This window comes from Herpailurus yagouaroundi, unplaced genomic scaffold (genome assembly GCF_014898765.1).
Source record: "Herpailurus yagouaroundi ecotype Mexico unplaced genomic scaffold, PumYag 186, whole genome shotgun sequence".
Lineage (NCBI taxonomy): Eukaryota > Metazoa > Chordata > Mammalia > Carnivora > Felidae > Herpailurus > Herpailurus yagouaroundi.
This window is the reverse complement of record NW_024412417.1, coordinates 46,097,548-46,115,893: the sequence shown is the minus strand read 5'-3', so window position 1 is coordinate 46,115,893 and position 18,346 is coordinate 46,097,548. Positions and strand designations below refer to the sequence as shown.

Sequence of the window (18,346 nt, the reverse complement as noted above, 5' to 3'; positions counted from 1 at the left end):
CCCACCCCCCCACCCCAACCCGGACACGAACCGTGCATCCGGTGCTCGGGGAGGTAGAACCTGCACGGGCGTGGGCACAGACAGGAGCTCACCCTGCTGTTCAGAGTGGTGAGTGTTGTGTTAGGAAGGTCAGAGCTGAAGAAGGGATTTGAGAAGGCTGCGTGATATTGGGCAAGTGACCCTGCCTCCCTGGAGGAGCAGGGTCCCACGTCCCACCCAGCTTGGTTTTCAGGGTCACGAGAAACTGTCTGAAATGCTTCGGGCTGTGTGAGACTCGGGGTGGGCGCACACCCTGTCACCGCTGCTCTGGTCACACCAGAGCGGCTCCCGAAGATCTGGAAGGGACCTGGGCATCTCAGCGCACAGAGGAGCGACCAGGTACTTCAGAGAGAAGTCTGGTCACCTGGATTTAAAAGCGTTAGCTGTCGTGATCCACGTACCGAATATGACTACATTTCACAGATGTGTCACAGAGATGTGGACCTTCCACCTTTAATCCGTGAATGGTGTCTTATACAAGTCTTTTTAATCCTTTTTGATTCTTCATTTATCCTACTAAGTGGACTCCAAATGAAAAGCTCTGGGTCTGATCGATGATACAAGGTATTTGTGCCACTTCTCTGTGTATTTTCTTCAGTGGTTTTGTATTTGCTTCCAAAATTCCTTTCAAAGGTGGTGTCTGAATCTCTCCTTAGTCATCATATCTGTATCCTTCCCTCACCAGCCTGTTGGGTCTCGATATTATCTAGAAGAGTAATCAGTTTCTCAGGTCGTCCTACACACATCTTCAAATGTTCACGGCGTCTGAACTTCAGGGGTTTTTTTGTTTGTTGGGTTTTCTTTTTTTCATCCTTAGCCTTACCAGTAATTTAAAAAGTCAAGAGTAAATTGCAATTTAGTAGGAATTTGATATGACACTGACCTTTTTTGCACTAAGGATTATGTCTTAACTGCTTCCGTGAGGCTCCTCGTGACCCGTCCTTGGCTCCTGCCCACACGTGGCTGTTCAGAGCTGTACCGTGTGCGTATCGTTACACCTCCACAGCTTGGTTTTGTGTGAGCAGATTTCCAGTGAGGTTTAAATGTGCATTTCATAAAAATTAGTCTTTTGTACTTACACGGCTGCAAAGGTCGTTTTCATGCCTATTTCCTTCTTTGACTTCAGAGCAGTTCTTTTTACTTTCATTTTTGATTTTAGAGAGCGAATGAGCACGAGTGAGAAAGAGAATCTTAAGCAGGCTCCACGCGCAGCATGGAACCTGACGCGGGGCTCGATCCCATGACCTTGGGATCGTGACCTGAGCCGAAGTCAAGAGTCGGACGCTCATCTGACTGAGCCACCCAGGCGCCCCTGACTTCACAGCGGTTCTTAAGAACGAGTAACGATTTCCCTTTTCGCTTAGGAGCCTGAGGCTCAGGAAGTCCTGTGACTTGCCCTGGATTGTGCGGCTCACAAGGGGCAGACCTCAGACCCTGGGCCCCTTTGTCCTGCCTCCGAGACCAGGGCTCTTTCTTGCCCATCGGCCACAGTGTGCCCTCCTGCCCGACCGGGTCGCTGACTGCTCCCAGCCTCCTGGATTTCCCCACGCACCGTGGTCTTCCCTCACCTGTGTGACCTGTAAGGAGAGGCCTCCGACCAGATGAGGCGTTATGTGTCAGCCCTGCACACAGTGACTCCGTCCGGTCGGAGTGCTGCCCTCCCAGCCCACATGGAAACCCTTGCCCTCAGTCCTGTTTCTGTTGCCAGTTTTGCCTCCTCTGCAGCCGTTTTTCATTCTTCTTCACTGAATTTTGTCTCCGGGGTCATTATCCCTAAGAACGTGAGGGGACAGCAGAGCGGCCATGAAGGTCTCCCTTTCTGTCTAGATGGCGGACGGAGGAGTGCAGGAAGCAGATGGAGAAACCCTGGCTTTGTGCCGGGTACAGATTAACACGCGGCTAAAGCCCAGCCCGGAGGGACTCAAGAGTGCCCTGTGCTCGGTCCACTTGTTCTTGGCTGAGGGGTCGGCACCTGGAGGACAACGGCCTCTCTCCCACACCTCGCTCTCTAAGCCCCACACCTGCATCTCAGCAGTACCTTCCGCGCTATAATTGTAGCGATCGCTCCAGAGATGGCAACATGCACGTTTCACTTTCCCCACCTCCTTCGAGTTGAGTTAGCAACTGGACTGTGCTTACTGGGGTCGAGTCCTGGCAGCCGAGAAGACCCGTTTGCCACCACCTCGCTCCTTTGTGCTCTAGATGCCATAGGTTTCATGTGTGAATGTTAGTGACCTCTCAGAATGAGGTTGTGTGTGTGTGTGTGTGTGTGTGTGTGTGTTAGCCAGTATTTTAAGCAAAGAAACAGCCTTTCATACTTAACTCTGCACAGTGCGCTTCATTCTTTCCCAGCTAGGCGTCTTCCATTCAGTTTCCCACTCACCCGAAGAACTTGAGCGTTTCCCGTGTACGTCTGTTGGTGGTGAATTCCATTAGTTTGGGGGTTCTTATCTGAAAACGAATTGAACTTCATCTCACTGGAATGGAGCTCCGACTTGACAGGAGATTTCTTTTGGCGCGTTACAGCTGTTCTTGTGCTGCCTCCTGACCTCTGTTCTTTCTAATAAGTCAGGGGACTTCCTTGGGAAAGAAACCATCCCTCTGTCCATGCTTTGTCGTTCTGTACTGGCCGCTTCCACGGGCTCCTCTTCATCTTTGGACTTCAGCAGTTTAACGAGGATGCACCGGGGGTGGTTTTCTCTGTATGGATCATACGTTGGCTTCCCTGACACTCCTGAATCTGTAAGTGTATGCCTTTCACAACTATTCGTGCAGGTATTTTCTGCTCCAGTTTCTTCTAAAATTCCCATTGCGTGTTTGTTACTCCTTGTGATAGCATCCTTCACATCCCAGGGTGTTCTTTTTCTCCCCCACCCCCGCCCCCACCAACCCCGGTCTTTTTTCTCCAAGTCCTTCAGATTGGATCGTTTGAATTGATTTATCTTCAGGCCGCCTAATTGTTCTGTCATCTCCACCCTACCAGTCATTCGATCCTGCAGAGATTTTGTTCCAGATACTGTATTTTTCATTGTAGAGTTTTCATTTGGCTCCTTCTTACAGTTTCTATTTCCTTGCTGACATTTCTGATCTTTCCATTAATTATGAACAGATTTTCCTTTATATCCTTGAATGCAATAGCTCTTCAAAATCCCTGCCTGCTAATTCCAACCTTGAGTTGTCTTTGGAGTTGCCTCTTTTACACTGTTTTTTCCTCATGAGAATGGATCACACTTTCATGTTTATTTGTATGTTGAGTATTTTTGAGTTTATTTGTATATAGAGATTGTGCACTGGACATTGTGAGTGATAGATCGCAGAAACTCTGGAATCACTTATATTCCTCTGGAGAATGGTTTGTGTGTTTTAGCAGGCAATTAGCTAGGCTGGTCTCGGATCACAGATTCTCTCCCCATGCTGTGGGCAGTAGCCTATGTCTCAGTTCAGTTCTCTTAGCCTTAGCGGGGCTGCTCAGAGCCTGTCCTGTGTGCGTGGTTCCAGGTTCAACTAGAGATTTGGGCAGAATCTATAAGACTAGGGCCTGCTTTCTGGCGAATGGCCCCCATGGTGCCAGCCCCCTCAGAGTCTGGCTGCTGTGGGCTGCTCTCCTGTGCCGTCCTAGGTCCATAGCCCATAGTCACTGTCTGCATGAGTGTTGGTCCAATAGGAGCTGTGCAAACTTGCCAGAAACAGAGAGAGGTCACGATTTTTAAAGAAAGACTTTTTTTTTTTTAATGTTTGTTTATTTCTGAGAGAGAGAGAGCACGAACAGGGGAGGGGACAGAGAGAGAGGGAGACACAGAATCCAAAGCAGGCTCCAGGCTCTGAGCCGTCAGCACAGAGCCCAGCGAGGGACTCGAACCCACAAACCATGAGATCGTGACCCGAGCCGAAGTCGGAGGCTTAACTGACTGAGCCACCCAGGTGCCCCAAGAAAGATTTCAGTAGAAATCCCTTCTCTGAAAAGCATTTTGAGATGAGCAGTGCCACAAGCAAACAAAAGTGCGCTATTTCCTGCAGTTTGGGAAACACGAAGAGAAACGCAGTCTCGGTGCGTTCGCGAAACCAGACGTCCAGGCTCCTCTGCCGTTTGTAAGAGACAAAGAGCCCGGGCAGGCGCTGTACCACTGCAGGTTTTGCATTTAGCTCCCCAGTCAGCCACTTACAGATGCATGGTTCACAGTTTCATCTGAAGTCTCCAGACTTGTTTTCTGCAAAGATATCAGCCGGGTTTTTGTTGTTGTTGTTGAAAGGTCAATTCCATTCCTTTGTGGTGAGGCAGTGTGGGGTAATTAAAAGAGATCATGTTTCAAAACGGGTATTCCTGAGAACCTGCCAGAACGAGCTCTTTCCCTCTCGGCTTCTTTTCCTTTCAGTCTGGATGTTTTCCAGATTCGCCTAAGTAGCCTATAAACCCAGACTGATTTTGTGTTTAGGTGATCAAAGCCCAATCTTGAAAATAACGTTATTCAAGCAAAGGGTATTTCCTATACTTAAAAGAAGAAACGTTGTGTAGTTTCAGAGGAGAGAATGGTAGTGCCTCCACTCACACGAGAAACGCCGCGGAAACGAAACGGAAAATCTCCTTTCTTTCCTAGTAGCAGAAGGTCAGGTGCAAAAGTGCGGAGCTAACTGACATCTACTGAAAAGTTTTACTGATGTCCCCCCACATGCTTTGCTTCCCCACCCTAACGATGGGTGGGACGGACACTACTAGTCTCGTTTAGGAATAAGCAGACACGCTGAAAAAGACGAGGCCACCTGCAGCCACACAGGCCAGCAGAGGCGCAGCCCACAGCTTGCGGCTCTCGCTCTCTCCTCGGACAGCCTGGACGGCTCGGCCGTCAGCTGTGCGGGACCGATGGCCCTTTCCCACTCCGAACCCGGTCTGGGTTGAAGATTTGTTTCTGTGTCTTAGCTCAGTCCTGGAAGGAGAGGAACCCACTGGACCACTCCTTTCCTCTCCACGAAAGTGCCTCAGAAGTGAAATCACATTTTGTCGCTCCAGAATGGAAATGTAATCAGACCTCGCCGTACTTGCTCACGGTGGGCGCAGGACCACGAGAGCACAGTCGGCAGCACCCCCCCCCCCCCCCCCCCAGACAGCGAGGACGCTCTCTGTCCTCGGAATCTGACTCGATTCCTTTGAGGACCATTTCTGTTGTTGTGAGGGAAGTGGAAAAACAAAAGAAACCTCACATACTGTACTTCTTTCGCCTTTCACACCTGTCTCCCTAAGTGGGGCTGGTGGACGGGCACGCGTTCGGATGTCTGTAAGGGAAAAGCCCAAGCCCTCGCTCATTCGTCTGCTTGCAAGTTTGAGACCTAGAGGCTGGCGTCCCAGGGGAGACCATGGGGGCTCCCTGCCAGCTCACAGCAGGCGGCCCGACTCTTTCACATGGAATGTATCGCTACTAAAAATATTTGCAGTTTGGGAAAATATGTTTAAATTTGACCTCCTTGACCCTCTGCGCTTTCTAGCCTGTTGCTCGGGCTTGCGCCGCAGCTTTGCAGAGAACGGCTCAGAAATGTCTCTGTGTGCACGCCTACTCCGTCTACGGACTAGTCTTCCCACTGTAAAAACAGATCTTTTATGAGTTATTTATACTCTTGACTACTCTGAGCAACAAGTGACGGTTTCTCAGAAGCATTCCGACATGTGATTTTTGGGATGAGAACCAAATACCGGGATCCAAGTAGTCTTCGCCGTTACTGCTGTTCTACAAGGGACGTGACTGGCGGGTTCGGTTAAAGAGATACCGCAGTGCCTGCCACGTGCACGTGCTGTAAATGGACAGGACAGCGGTGGGACACGTACAGTCCAGATCCCTCGGAGCAGTGAAATCGCATACGTGGTTATGTGGTCAAAGGGCTACGGTGAAGGATTCGGAGAGAGTGGGGGAGACGGATGTGGATGGAAGAAGCAGGGTGGACGGAGCCTGAGAGGGTCTCCCATGGCAAGGGACCTCACGTGACCTTCTGGAAGTTTTTGTGGGGGAACAGTAACCTTAAGATCAGGGTGGCCCATATCACAAAACAAGCCTTATGAAATAAACTGCCTCAGTGGGGCCTACTTAAAATGCAGTTCCCGTGGCATTAAAGAATATGTCCTGCTTGGCCACCTCATAGCTTGCCCGTATTTTAATTATTTGAAGAAGTTGGAAAAAAAAAAAAAAAAAGATGATGTTTCCTTGACTTTTATGGGTTTTTCAGTCGTTAAAAGCTATGAAACGTTTGGAAATTCTGATTCGGGGTCTGTTACTTATTTTGAGGGCCCTGGAGGAGAGCAGGGTGCAGACAAACTAACCCGGGGGAGCTCGTCTCTCGGGCCACTGGCCCCAGGCTGGACTCCGGTTCCCAGTGGCCATCTGAAAGAAGGTGGCCTGCACTCCTTCCCTGTGGACAGTACAGGGCTGGAAACTTGTTGACCGCTCAGCAAGTTGACTCTACTGGTTGTGGCTTCACTCACCCACTCACCTCTCATTGTTTTAAGTATTTGGAGAGAGAGGTAAAGAGAGACAGAGTACAAATGAGGGAGGAGCAGAGAGAAGGGGAGGGGAGGGGTAGAGAGAGGGAGAGAGAATCCCAAGCAGGCTCTGCGCTGGGGCTTGAACCCACGAACTGTGAGATCGTGACCTCACCCTCCAGACCGGCAAGGGGTGTGCCGAGCCAGCACTGCTAGGAATCTGGCCGGACATCGAGAGTCGGACGCTTAACGGACTGACTCCCCCGGGCGCCCTGTGCCTCGTCGTCGTTCGTGCGCACAGCGATGCTCCACGTCTACACTGATTCTGGACGTAAGACAACGGGCTGTCAGGTCGCAGCTCTCAGCCCAGTGGGAGCAGGAGGCGAGCGGACGCATGCTGGCAGTGCATCATGACCAGGGTTCTGGCCTCCTTCAGCCCCAGGGCCAGCCTCCTAGCAGTGCCGGCTCGGCACGCCCCTTGCCAGCCTGGAGGGTGACGCTAACTCTTAAGCGCTCTTCAAGTTCCGTGCTCCTCTCTAAGCCGTGATCGTCTGGCTGGAGCACGAAGGAAACCACGCTCATGTTTTCAAGAGGGAGTGGAATCTTGGGACCGAAAGCTTTTACTCTAACACACTAATGTCATCAGTGAGGAAAACATTCCCATGCCTTTAAAAGAAAAAAAAAAGCCCTCACGTCTGTAGTTATGGTTTGCTGACTCAGAGCAATTATGAAATGAATTTCTGTGCTTTCCTGACTTTAAGGTGATCGCATGAGTTAGCTTGTGTGAGAAACAGCCCGCTCCAGCCTCCCATCAGGCAGGAATGTCTTTTTGAAACAGTTGAGCAGATTCCCAGATTGGAAAGGGTCTATGCAGCTGACCTCACTCTTTCATGAGTAATTCTGGGTGGTTATTGACTGCGCTCTGCCAGAAGGCTCGAAACCGTGAATGAGCGTCATTCTTAGCAGCCGGGGGCCGCAGGCGTGCAGGAGAGAGCCGCAGCCTGGTGAGGACCGAGGGTTCGGGGACCTGCTGCCTACCGAGCCCTGGGGGCGGGGGGGGGGGGGGGGGGGGGCGGGCGCTGCGGACCGGGGAGCTGGTGAGGCTCGCGGCGGCTGCTCCGGGCGGTGTGCGGGCTGGCGGCCACGGCTCAGGAGCCGCAGCGGCCGGTGGGGATGGGGGCCGGGGCCAGGCGGGGCGGCAGGTGGCCTCAGCGTGGCGGGCGGCGGCACCGGCAGCCCGTGGCCTCGTTTTCCCGACGAGATAAAGCTGAAAGTTGGGGAGGTTTCTGGCCGGATTGTGGATTGTCCCCCGGCGCGCTGGGGTGGGGGCCCGTGTGCGTGTGAGGATCCCGCCCCGAGGCGTGGCCGTGCCCGACCCAGTGCTGCTCGGGGTGTCTCGGGGCCGTGCCGTTCTGCTCACAGACCTCCCCTCCTGGCGCTCCTCTGGGTCTCCACGAGCTCTCCGGTCTCTCCGGTCTCACCCACTGCCCTTCTCTCCCCTGCGGCTGTGCTGAAAGCGGGCTCGCCGTCGGAACCGGGGCTCCTCTAGCCTTAGAGACCGGATCGGCTCTCCCTTTCGTCCTCGTTGCCCTCTCGTCGGCCGGCCGGCGCTCCTTACGTCAGCCCGGGGGTGGGGGGCCTGGTGTGTGCCCGCTCGCTCCGGCCGTCAGCTCCCCTTGAACCGTGTGTTCTCTCTCTAGCACCATCCTGGAGGAGGAGAAGGTTCAGCAAGAAGAACGAATGAGGATGGAATCCCGAAGACAGGTCACAGTGTCCTGGGACTCCGGAGGGTCCGACGAAGCGCCACCCAAGGTAGCAGGGGCCCCTACCCCAACTCTGGCATCGCTCCCGCTAACTCTCGAGGCTGCCGGTGCAGGCAGCTGCTGTCTGTGGGAGGCACCCAGGCGTCAGGGTGTCCCAGGAGCCGCCAGTGTCACACCTCTTCCCTCGCCTGCCTCCCTGCTCCCTGCGTGTTACCCTCACCGCACTCGTTCCCTGGTTTGCATTTCGGCTGGAGGCCCTGTGTGAGGTCAGACGCGGTCTTCAGAGGCTCCTCCTCGGCTCGCCCCACCCCCACCCCCAGACTGCAGTGAGCACGCCAGGCGTGGAGGAGGGCTTCCCCCGCTCAGGGAGCACGCGAAGGATGGAGCCGGGGTGCAGACCTCAGAGAGACCGAAGCCAGACCCCTGAACGCTCCATGCTTCGCCCTGCCGTAAACTGAGTCCCGTGGTCCCCAATTCCCTTCCTCTAGGGCTGGGTTTGGTTGCGAGCCTTGTGCACACGTGCCGCCTACCTGCTCTCTGCGGCCGCCTTCCTGGCCGGGAGCCGGAGGCGTCGCGTTTGCACGTCAGGATCAGCTGGCTGCACCCCCGGGCCTCGCCTGTCCCCCTCCCCCAAGCCCTGCGGCCCTGCGAGGTCACCGAGGCACCCCCCACCCCCCACCCCCCGTGCTCAGCCAAACGGCGGTGGCCGGGCTCTGCTCATAGTTGGCCGTTAAAGCCTCTCATGCGGTTGAGAATTCTTCAGATACCTTTTGCTTTTGAAAGAAAGGTATTTTCACACAGTGGCTTACTTGCCATGAATAATCCAGTTCAGAACGTCTTCTGGAATTTAAATAGATGGTAGGCTTTACTTTCTGTTTGATGAGCTAAAAGCATATGCAGATACTGGCAATTATTTCATTTTCTTTTTGAAAAACGTTCAGAAAATCTGATAGCACAAAGTACTATTTAAATATTATACCAACTTTTAACGATGCCTGAAAGCTTCTGTTTTCTTGGTCAATATTTTCAACTGTGTAATAGTAAAACATCACACATTTACGGTGACTACGGGTATTGACACAGTTCTTCAGAAATTTTGAGGTGGAGGGTTCCCTGGTCCAGCCTCCTGAACAAGTAGAAACACTGAGGCCCAAAGGAGGAGAGCCAACGCCACCTTCGACCGGTGTTCCTTTGAGTGAGAGCGAAACCAGTGCACTTCCGTGTCTCCTGATTTAACGATAGATCTGCTGTCACCCACAGAAAAACTGAGAGCCCCTCATCCCAGCATGTAAGGCCCTCCCGCTTTGCATATACACTGAGCCACAGCACAGTGGTCCGGGCCTGGGAGGCACGAGAGTCTGGAAGCTAGTTCCTCAGGCCGAAGGGCCAAGTGGATCTCTTCACATGGGGCTCCGATGACTGGGCCGTCCGCCTCCCCGTTCCCAGCCTCACCATCCTCTCTGTGAAGCGAGGGTGTTAGCATCTCTCGCCCTCGGGGATGCGGTGAAGGCTGCCTGAGGTCCCGCCTCTGCGGCCCTGATGGAGTCACGGAGGCGTCAGGTGCTGTGCGAACCTGGCGGTGAGCCCCAGATCTTGTAGCGCTCCCCCAAAACTCCACAGAATGAAGAAACATTGTCCGTCTCAATGTTTTCCTGTAGCTCAGTCTGTAGAATGTTGGTTTAATAATGCTCGTGTGGCTGAATTTTGGAAGGTGTAGTCTGAGGTTAGGCTTTTTCTGTTTTAGAGTACAAAGGCCTTTCTTTCTGGTTTCGAGACATTTTCAGAATGCCTATTTTGAGGCTCTTCTCTCTCATCGGAGATCGGGTCAGCACCTCGTAACCCACTGCCTGTTGTTGTCGCTGGAGTTTGACTGGAATGAACTGCATGCTTCACTGGTGTGCTGTCCCTGGCTGGTTTCAGCCTGCAACCCCATCACTGTGGCTGCACAGGTTGATACATTTGCTCTTTGACACTTTGAGGAAAAGGTTGGCAAGCCCTGGATTAAACGTTTTCATGGCTAGAAACTCGCCAACGCTAGTATAAACCTACAGACGCCCAATGAACATAAACAGACACGCTCATTACCCGGCTCCCTTGCCGGCCCGAATCAGGTCTGGGCACAGTTTTCCCTCCTCCACAGTGATCCGTGGAATCGAACTCTGCTTTATGGCCCCTGCATTTGACCGGCGTGCAGCTGAGTCCCTTGTCTCCGAGAGGCCAGCCCGCTAGCCCAGCGTCACCTCCTGACCCTCCACCCCGTTTAGCGGGAAGTCTGGAGCCTCATCAGTTGTTATAGTTCTGCCTGTGCTGTTTTCGGACAATAAATTCCACTTAAACCTCTTCAGTTCATGTAGGATCTCGGGCTTTTGTAGATGAACGTTGCGTACTAATAACATTTGTCACGTAGCCTAATTAGTTTTTTAAAGGGAAACATTTTTCTCTCCCACGTTCCAGATTCAAAATTGAAAGCTTAATTGTACTTAGGGGCAAAGGCACCATAACCACAAAGCTGATTATCAAAAATTGTTATCAGTTTCTTCATCAGTATTTAATACCAACGTTTGGACACAAGATAATCTTCAGAGAAGTTTGCCCGTGAGCAACGCAGCCCGGGGAGCCCCGCTCCAGGTTCATTTCATTTCGGTGATTTGTCCTGCACATCCCCGTCGGTTCACGGGAAAGCCTCTGGCTAAAAATACCTTTCTCTGCAGTTTTAAAAATGTATTTCTTGGATCTGCGGGCTCAAGACCGTTTCAGAGGGCCGTGGGAGCAACACCCATTTCGTAGTAATGCTCACGTGTCCCTGGCCTCGTCCACTCCGCTGGCATTGGCACCAAGTCCTGCTGCAGATGTAACCGCAGACCAAGCGGCCGTCCCCGCGATGCACGCCAGGGCGGCAGTGCCAGACCGAGCTGGTCACCACCGGTTCTTCGCCGCCTGTGCCAGAGCGACGCCGGGGTGCCGCGGAACGACCCCGGCGAAGCGGTCACGTGTCCTCCGGGGGAGGAAACAGAAAGTACCGGAAGACGCTTGCGGTGCGGCTGGCCTGCGGAACTGACCGCTTTCCCCGCGGAAGACCAGTGTTTCTTGAAAAAGGAGTGGGCAGACGCTGTGGTTGGTCAGAGTCACGCATTCGGTAGGCGCTTTCTCAAGGAACGAAGCAAGACTGTGTCATCAAGAACAGATGATCGTGTTTGTGGCCAGTGATACAATTTGAGTCTTCAAGCAAAAATTAGAATTTTGAGAAACTTACCCCCATCACCATGACCTGAGAGCTTCGGAATTCTGAGACTTTTGTGATGAGCTCAGAGTGCTGTGAACAAACATGACTTTCTCCGTACGTATGCTGAAATGGGTCAGCACTGCACAGGTCCACGGGACTCGGGGACTCCCGGTTTCCAGGTGACCGCTGCAGGATATTACAGGATCACACGTGGGCAGGTGGACGATGCGTTCCCAGTACAGGACGGAGTGATGGATTCCAACAGACGATACGTTTCAGAGTCCACGTCGCAAAAGTCACTCTTAAGAAACCGCCGCTTGTTGTTTGGGGGCAGCACCAACAAACAGTACCCACAGCTGTGCTAAGAAACTGTTAACACCCTTGTCTCCTCTCCAGCTTTACTGCTGCGTGAGGCTGGGCGTTCTCTGTGTGCTACAGTCAGCGAAACAGCACAGCACACAGAGCAGAGAGGCTTCCTTCTGTGAAGCCGAACGTTGAAGGAATTTATCTACATACGTGTAACAGGTGCCCCTCTGCTCCCTGATTTTTTTTTTTTTAGTTTTGAAAAAATAGGTACTTTTTTTAACATGTAATTAGTTTGTTGTTGTCGTTTCTTGAGAGAGAGAGAGGGAATGAGGGAGAGAGCAAGCAGGGCAGCGGCAAAGAGGGGGAGACAGATGATCCGAAGCAGGTTTCGTGCTATCAGCACAGAGCCTGACTCGGTGCTCACGAACCATGAGATCATGACCCGACCCGAAGTCGGACGTTTACCTGACTGAGCCACCCAGGTGCCCCAGTTTGTTGTTACTTTTAAGTGTGTGTTTTCATCTCTACTAGTGTAAATATTAGTAGATATATTCCAGATGAACAAGAGCTCTTGGAGTCTTTGGTAGTTTTTGAAAATATAAAGGGGTCCTGAAGATAGTGTTTGAGAGTGGCTGTCTCAGCAGCGTTTCTCAGCCCGAACAGGACGCAGCAAGCACTCCGCTTACATAAGAAGCATTTTGGGACGCCCCACTGCTGACCCTGAAGTGGAATACGTGGGTAATAAAACGCCTTCCTAATTGCAAAACGCTGGTTCTTCCAGGAGACTGCTAACTGTAGAAGGAAACTACGACGTTATGCACACGCCTGTAGGAGACCCTCAGGAGCGGTGAGATGGTCAAGTGCTCGCCTGTGTGTGCACACCACGGGTACAGACAGCCGCTAGGCCTGCAGAGCCCACGGCCCCAGCCGCGCGTGAACGCACTGGCCGTGGCGATGCGATTTTCTGGAAGGGCGAAAAACCCTGGTACAAGTTCAAACGAAACAAAATGGCGCGTCAGCGTGCACAGTAGCTGCTGTTCCAGTAGGTTCACTGTGTGGGAAGCTGTGCCACGTGTCATTTGGGTTCAGATCGCAGGACCGTGGCTGTTTACCTACTTACGGTCGAGCGAGGCACCTGAAAGGAGAGCGGGTCCCGTCGTTCTGACCCCCGGTGCCGTCGGGCTCAGCCCGGCGCCCTCGCGGGTGCCCTGGAGGCCTTGCAGGAACACTGCCACCCGACGGAGAGCCGCCGGTTTAGGGTGTGTTGGCTTTTCCTCCCCCGCCTCACGTGGCCAGACTTGGGCAGAATCTCCCGCAGCTCCACGGTTTGCTTTTCTAAAAACCTTAAAATCCGAGTGTGTGTCTTAGAGGAGGAGACGGAGTAACCTGCCGAATGGTAGTTCCGAGGCGCTCACGTGGAAGCCGTCCTCCAAGAACCGGACGTCGGTCCCCACGACAGCCCCACCCCTGTGACCCCATCGGGAACGTGGCGGCGCAGAGGTGAACGGCCCTGACCACAGCCCGCACCCCCGCCCCCTGCCGTGCTGGCGTCCTGCTCGTAGGGAACACGAACAGCCGTCTGACGGGACACGCGCTCTCCGTGGTCGTGGGTTCGTGGAATTCGGTTTCGCGATCGTCTTGTCTGCCATAAAGCCCGTTTTCATCCTTTTCCCTGTTGTTTTATTTTTTTTTTATTTATTTTTTTAACGTTTATTTATTTTTGAGACAGAGAGAGACAGAGCATGAACAGGGGAGGGGCAGAGAGAGAGGGAGACACAGAATCCGAAACAGGCTCCAGGCTCTGAGCTGTCAGCACAGAGCCCGACGCAGGGCTTGAGCTCACGGACCGTGAGATCATGACCTGAGCCGAAGTCCGACGCTTAACCGACCGAGCCACCCAGGCGCCCCCCTGTTGTTTTATTTTGAAATGGAACCTTGCAAGTGCTCTTTTTTGTTACCCACTCAGGTATTTGAGTCCCTGTGGGACGTTGTGTGGTGACTTTGCCGGCCCCTCATCAGTTCCTTCTGTATTTTCCATTTTACTTGTCGAGCCCAAGCACACTTGCCACAGGGCGGCGTCACCGGGGTCGAGCAGGTCTGCCCGCGTGGACGGTGCAGTCTCTTCACGTTGACGAAGTTGTCTGAGCCGCGGCTTTATCCTCTGGAAAAGGGTGATAATACCGCCCGGTGACATTGGTCCTCCAACTGTCAGATCGTACGGAAAGCACGTCGGCTTGGTGCACACAGCCACACTGAGGAAAAGTTGTTATTTTTGCCTGTTACTTACATGCGACCTCCAGGACTCAAGCCACGGGACACAACTGTACCACCATCAGAGAGCTGCTTACTGTCCTGATTCTGCCTCCTCCCGCGCTTGGACTCCAGGAGTCCCACACCGCCATGGCGGTGCCTACATGTTAACACATACCTTTGAAATGCGTGTTGCGGGCGCCTGGGTGGCTCAGTCGGTGAAGCCATGGCTCGGGTCGTGGTCTCGTGGTTCGTGGGTTCGAGCCCCACACCAGGCTCCGCACGGACAGTGCAGATCCTGCTTGGGAATCTCTCTCCCCCCTCCCTCTCTGCCCCTCCCCGCTTGTGCTCTCTCTCTCTCAAAAATAAATAAACTTGAAAGAAAAATGAGTGTTGCCGGTCCAATATCATAGAACAGAGATAATGGAACTGTTTTCTTTTTGCCTCTCCTTCACTACTTGTTCAAATGAAATCTTTAAAACTATAAATCTGAAGAGTAGTCCCTCAGGCATCATGGAACATACTTGTAGAAAATGCCACTGTAGAACACAGAGTAAAGCCTGTGACACCCCCTTGGTGTCCCTTTCCTGCTTCCGGGGGTCTCGGGGATCCATCCTCCTGTTTGGTTAAGTTTGGGGTAAACCGCATCTGGGCCACTGTAATGCAGGCTCATGGGCTAAGGGAGCATTTCCACCCGAGAGATTTTTTTTTTTATTTTTTTTTTAATCTTTATTTTTGAGAGAGAGAGAGAGAGAGACAGAGACAGAGTGTGAGTGGGGGAGGGGCGAAGAGAGAGGGACACACAGAATCTGAAGCAGGCTCCAGGCTCCGAGGTGTCAGCACAGAGCCCGACGCGGGGCTCGAACTCACAAGCTACAAGATTGTGACCTGAGCCGAAGTTGGACTCTTAACCGACTGAGCCACCCAGGCACCCCCACCCACAGAGATTTCACAGCCCCGCAGTAGCAGGGCTTGGGCAGGTACAGAGGTAGCCGCAGTCCCAGTCAGGATTTGAATCGCGTGACGGAGGAGAGCTGAGGACTTAGACGTCACGTCTGTGGGAGAAATCAGGAGGTTGCACGGAACCACCGTAGAAGACTCAGAAGTTGGGGTGGAGCTTCCCAGGCTGAGGCAGGAGGCATCCGGGCAGTGGGCCGTGTGAGCAGAGCTGTGGGGTGATGAGAGGGTCCTAGACACCCAGAAGTCAAGCAGAGCGTGTGCTCCTGCAGGACCACGTGCGTCCTCAGGAGGAGACGCAGACTCTGAAGCGTTTCTTTCCTCCCCTGGGCTTTGCTGGTACCTGAGTCCATCTGCTTTTATTCTGGTCTTCATTTGGCTGGAGAGCAGTGGGTTTGTCCTCCGTTCAGTCCCTCAGGGTTAGAAGATTTCATGGGCTTATCTTCTATTTCAGGCTAAACCACTTTTGCTATGAACTTTCAATTCATGTATGCCACAGACAGACTGAGAATTCTAGAGCTGGGAGTGACTTCACCGTCCCTCTAGCTGGATTCCTGTTCGATAGATGCAGAAGCCAGTGGGCTCCCTCGCCCGCCCGCAGTCACGCAGCCAGGAAGCAGCAGAGCGGAAGGAGCACGGGCTCGGCTCCCGCTCGGAGAGCCTCCTGACGTGCGTCTCCTGGGTGCTGGGTCTTCCTGGCCACCGGTGGATCTCCCTGGGGCCTCTCGCCCTTCGCCCATGTTCAGCCAGATAGTCGTTTCATCGTTGAGTTACAAGCGTTCTTTGTGTTTGCTGGGTCTGTCTCCTAAGTGATCAGCCAGTATTTTCTTAGACTCTGTGGGCTGTCTCTTTCTCTTTCTCGGCAGCCTCACTTGCAACACGAGAGCTTTTAATTCTGGCGAAGCGCGGGTTATCTTTCTTCACTCTCGATTGAGCTTCTGGTGTCGTATCGAGGGAACGGTCGCCTCACCCAGGTCACAGAGATGCCTGTTCTCCCCTGAGTGTTGCACTTTTGCCGCTTCCGTGTAGATCCACGATCCCGTTTTGAGCTCATCTTTGTGTGTGTCGTGAGGAAGGGGTGTGGCTTTGTTGTGTCACGTGGCGGTATCCTGTGCCCCGGACGTCGCTGGGACAGGCTGCTTCCCCCGCTGAAGTGCCTTGACACCCTTGATCATTCTTTCCGACGGAAGCGTTTTGGAGAAATACCTTTTTCTGTTCTTTTCAGTGAAACATAGACTTAACAGAATTATCAAAACACTCATTCATACGACGCTCTCTTGATTTGTTCACAGCCCAGCAGACCTGGTTACCCCAGTCCACGGTCCAGCGAAGGATTTTATCCCAGTCCCCAGCACATGGTACAGACCAATCATTACCAGGTACGATATGCCAGTCGTGACAGATGTGAGATGCATTCTTCTTCACGCTTGGGCTGGGGAGGTGTGTCACATGTATTCGTTTTTTCATTTCTGTACTTACGAGTGATTTGGCACGCAGAGAACTGAGAAAGTACTCTGACTAGTAGCTGTAAGTGGACGGCGTGTTGAGCCCCAGAGGGTGGCCTTCACACAGCTGGGCGTCTGTCCTGTGCCACGTCCTCAGCCCCATCGCCTTCCTCTGTTGGGGGAGGCGCAGGCGAACCCAGCGGCTCCTACTGCGCAGAGGTAGTGATGACCTGGGCGGTTTTTCTGGAAGGCAAAAACAACATTCGATTGTACCTTGCGAACTGGACAGATGCCATATGGACAGGTGTGGAAAGCTTGTCAGACTTCCAGGCTAATAAGTAGCTTATGCAAATTGGGAAAGACTGTCCTCGAAAGGAAAGGACCAGAGCAAAGTCAGTAATGTTTCTGTTTCTGAGGGAAGGGTATTTGCCCTGTGGAGGTATACTCGACCCAGTTCTGACCGAAGTGGACACCGTGCTCCCCGCGCCACACCGGCTGGAGAACACTGCTGTAAGCCTGGAGGGTCCCTTCCCCTCCCCATGTCGCCCGCTGCCCGGTGCAGCCACCCTCTGACTGTGAGGAGAGGTTGGCGTGGCGTGTCCTTGGCTTTCAGATAAACGATCAGACAGGGTGTGCTCGTCCCCCGTGCTCAGCTGCTCTGACTGGTGTGATGTCTGTGCGTTGACGTCCTGATGAGGGTGTCACTAATTCACTCCTTTGTAGTGCTGGGGACTATTCCACAGATTGTTTAGCCGTAGTGATGTTATTTGGGTGGCGGGCCAAATCGCTTCTGGGAAATAAAACCCCCTCTTATAATTGGTATCGGCTGTGGCTTTGCCGTTGCCGCGCCTCTGAGGCGACTGCACCGAAATCCATAGCTGGCTGGCTGGCTGGGTGAGCCGTGACACCGGCCTCTAATAGAAAGTGCTTGACCGGAGAAGGACTCAGACGCTAAACAAACAGCGGGTGGTACTCGAGTGTCTGTCTGGGGAGGGAGAACTTCCCTTAACTGCCGTCTCCCCTGAGTTATCCGTGTCTCAGGGAGCAAACAGAAGCCCGCTTACTGTGCCGCCTTCACTCAGATGAAACCACTTTTATTCCTTTACGTGCCTCTCAACTCTATTTAAAGCCAGGCCTCTTGGGTCAGTATGGACAACACAACACTCTTCCCTGTGCGGTGCTGGGCTGCCGGGTGAGGGCAGGCCATTCCGAGCTAGAAGGATGTTGCTAGACAGAACGCCAAAGGCGGACACGCGGCGGCTCTTTGCCTGGCTGACTGCCTCCGGACCCCCGCGTACTAATTCTGAACGGGGGCCCGGCAGTTTTCCATCGTGAGCAGGCACCCCCAGGAGCTCTGGTACAGGACTGGCAGCCCTGTTTTGGGAGACCCTGTCCTGAGACCCCCACTTGCCAGGGGAGGGTGAGCCATCGGGTCCTCCGGGGCAGCTCCTCATTCCGCAGGCTGGCGGTGACTGACTGTCCCCGTGCCCTCCGCCCTCGAGGGAGGCGCTCCTCGGCCCCTCGGTCGCCGGAAGCGTGGGTTACAGCTTGCCTGGCCGTGACTCATCACGGCTGAAGAGCCGGAACCCGGACCTAGGGCAGCGCTCAGAGCAGCCGGAGGGGTGTGGGTGGCCCAAGGAGGGAAGCCGGGCCCCGGGCAGGCACCGGACCCCAGGCTTCTTGAGAGAAAACGCGGCCGCATCCGCTGACGAGACCGAGAGAGCGTGCGGTCAGGGCACCGGTCTGCGCAGCTTTCACGACCCGGGGCTCTGGTGCCCGTTGGTCAGTGGCCGCCGCCCCGTGGAGTGGAAGCCCATGAGGACGGAGACTTGCCTCCACTTGAAGTGCCTACAGGCGTGTATAGAACAGAGGGAGGATTCGGCGGAGAAGTTAAAATACT

The 18,346-nt window shown here is 53.6% G+C and overlaps 1 protein-coding gene across 29 annotated transcripts in view; it reads left to right on the top strand.

Moving 5' to 3' along the window:
* Positions 1–18,346, top strand: part of PTK2 (protein tyrosine kinase 2) — a 261,143-nt gene that overhangs the window by 213,575 nt on the left and 29,222 nt on the right. For 28 of the 29 annotated variants that reach the window (XM_040494532.1, XM_040494512.1, XM_040494533.1 and 25 more), the window contains 2 exons: positions 8,203–8,314; positions 16,294–16,380. In XM_040494532.1, coding sequence (XP_040350466.1) covers positions 8,203–8,314; positions 16,294–16,380 — 199 coding nt within the window. Of the gene's footprint in view, positions 1–7,370; positions 7,507–8,202; positions 8,315–16,293; positions 16,381–18,346 lie in introns of those variants that run through there. The other variant, XM_040494531.1, reaches the window with a different exon arrangement.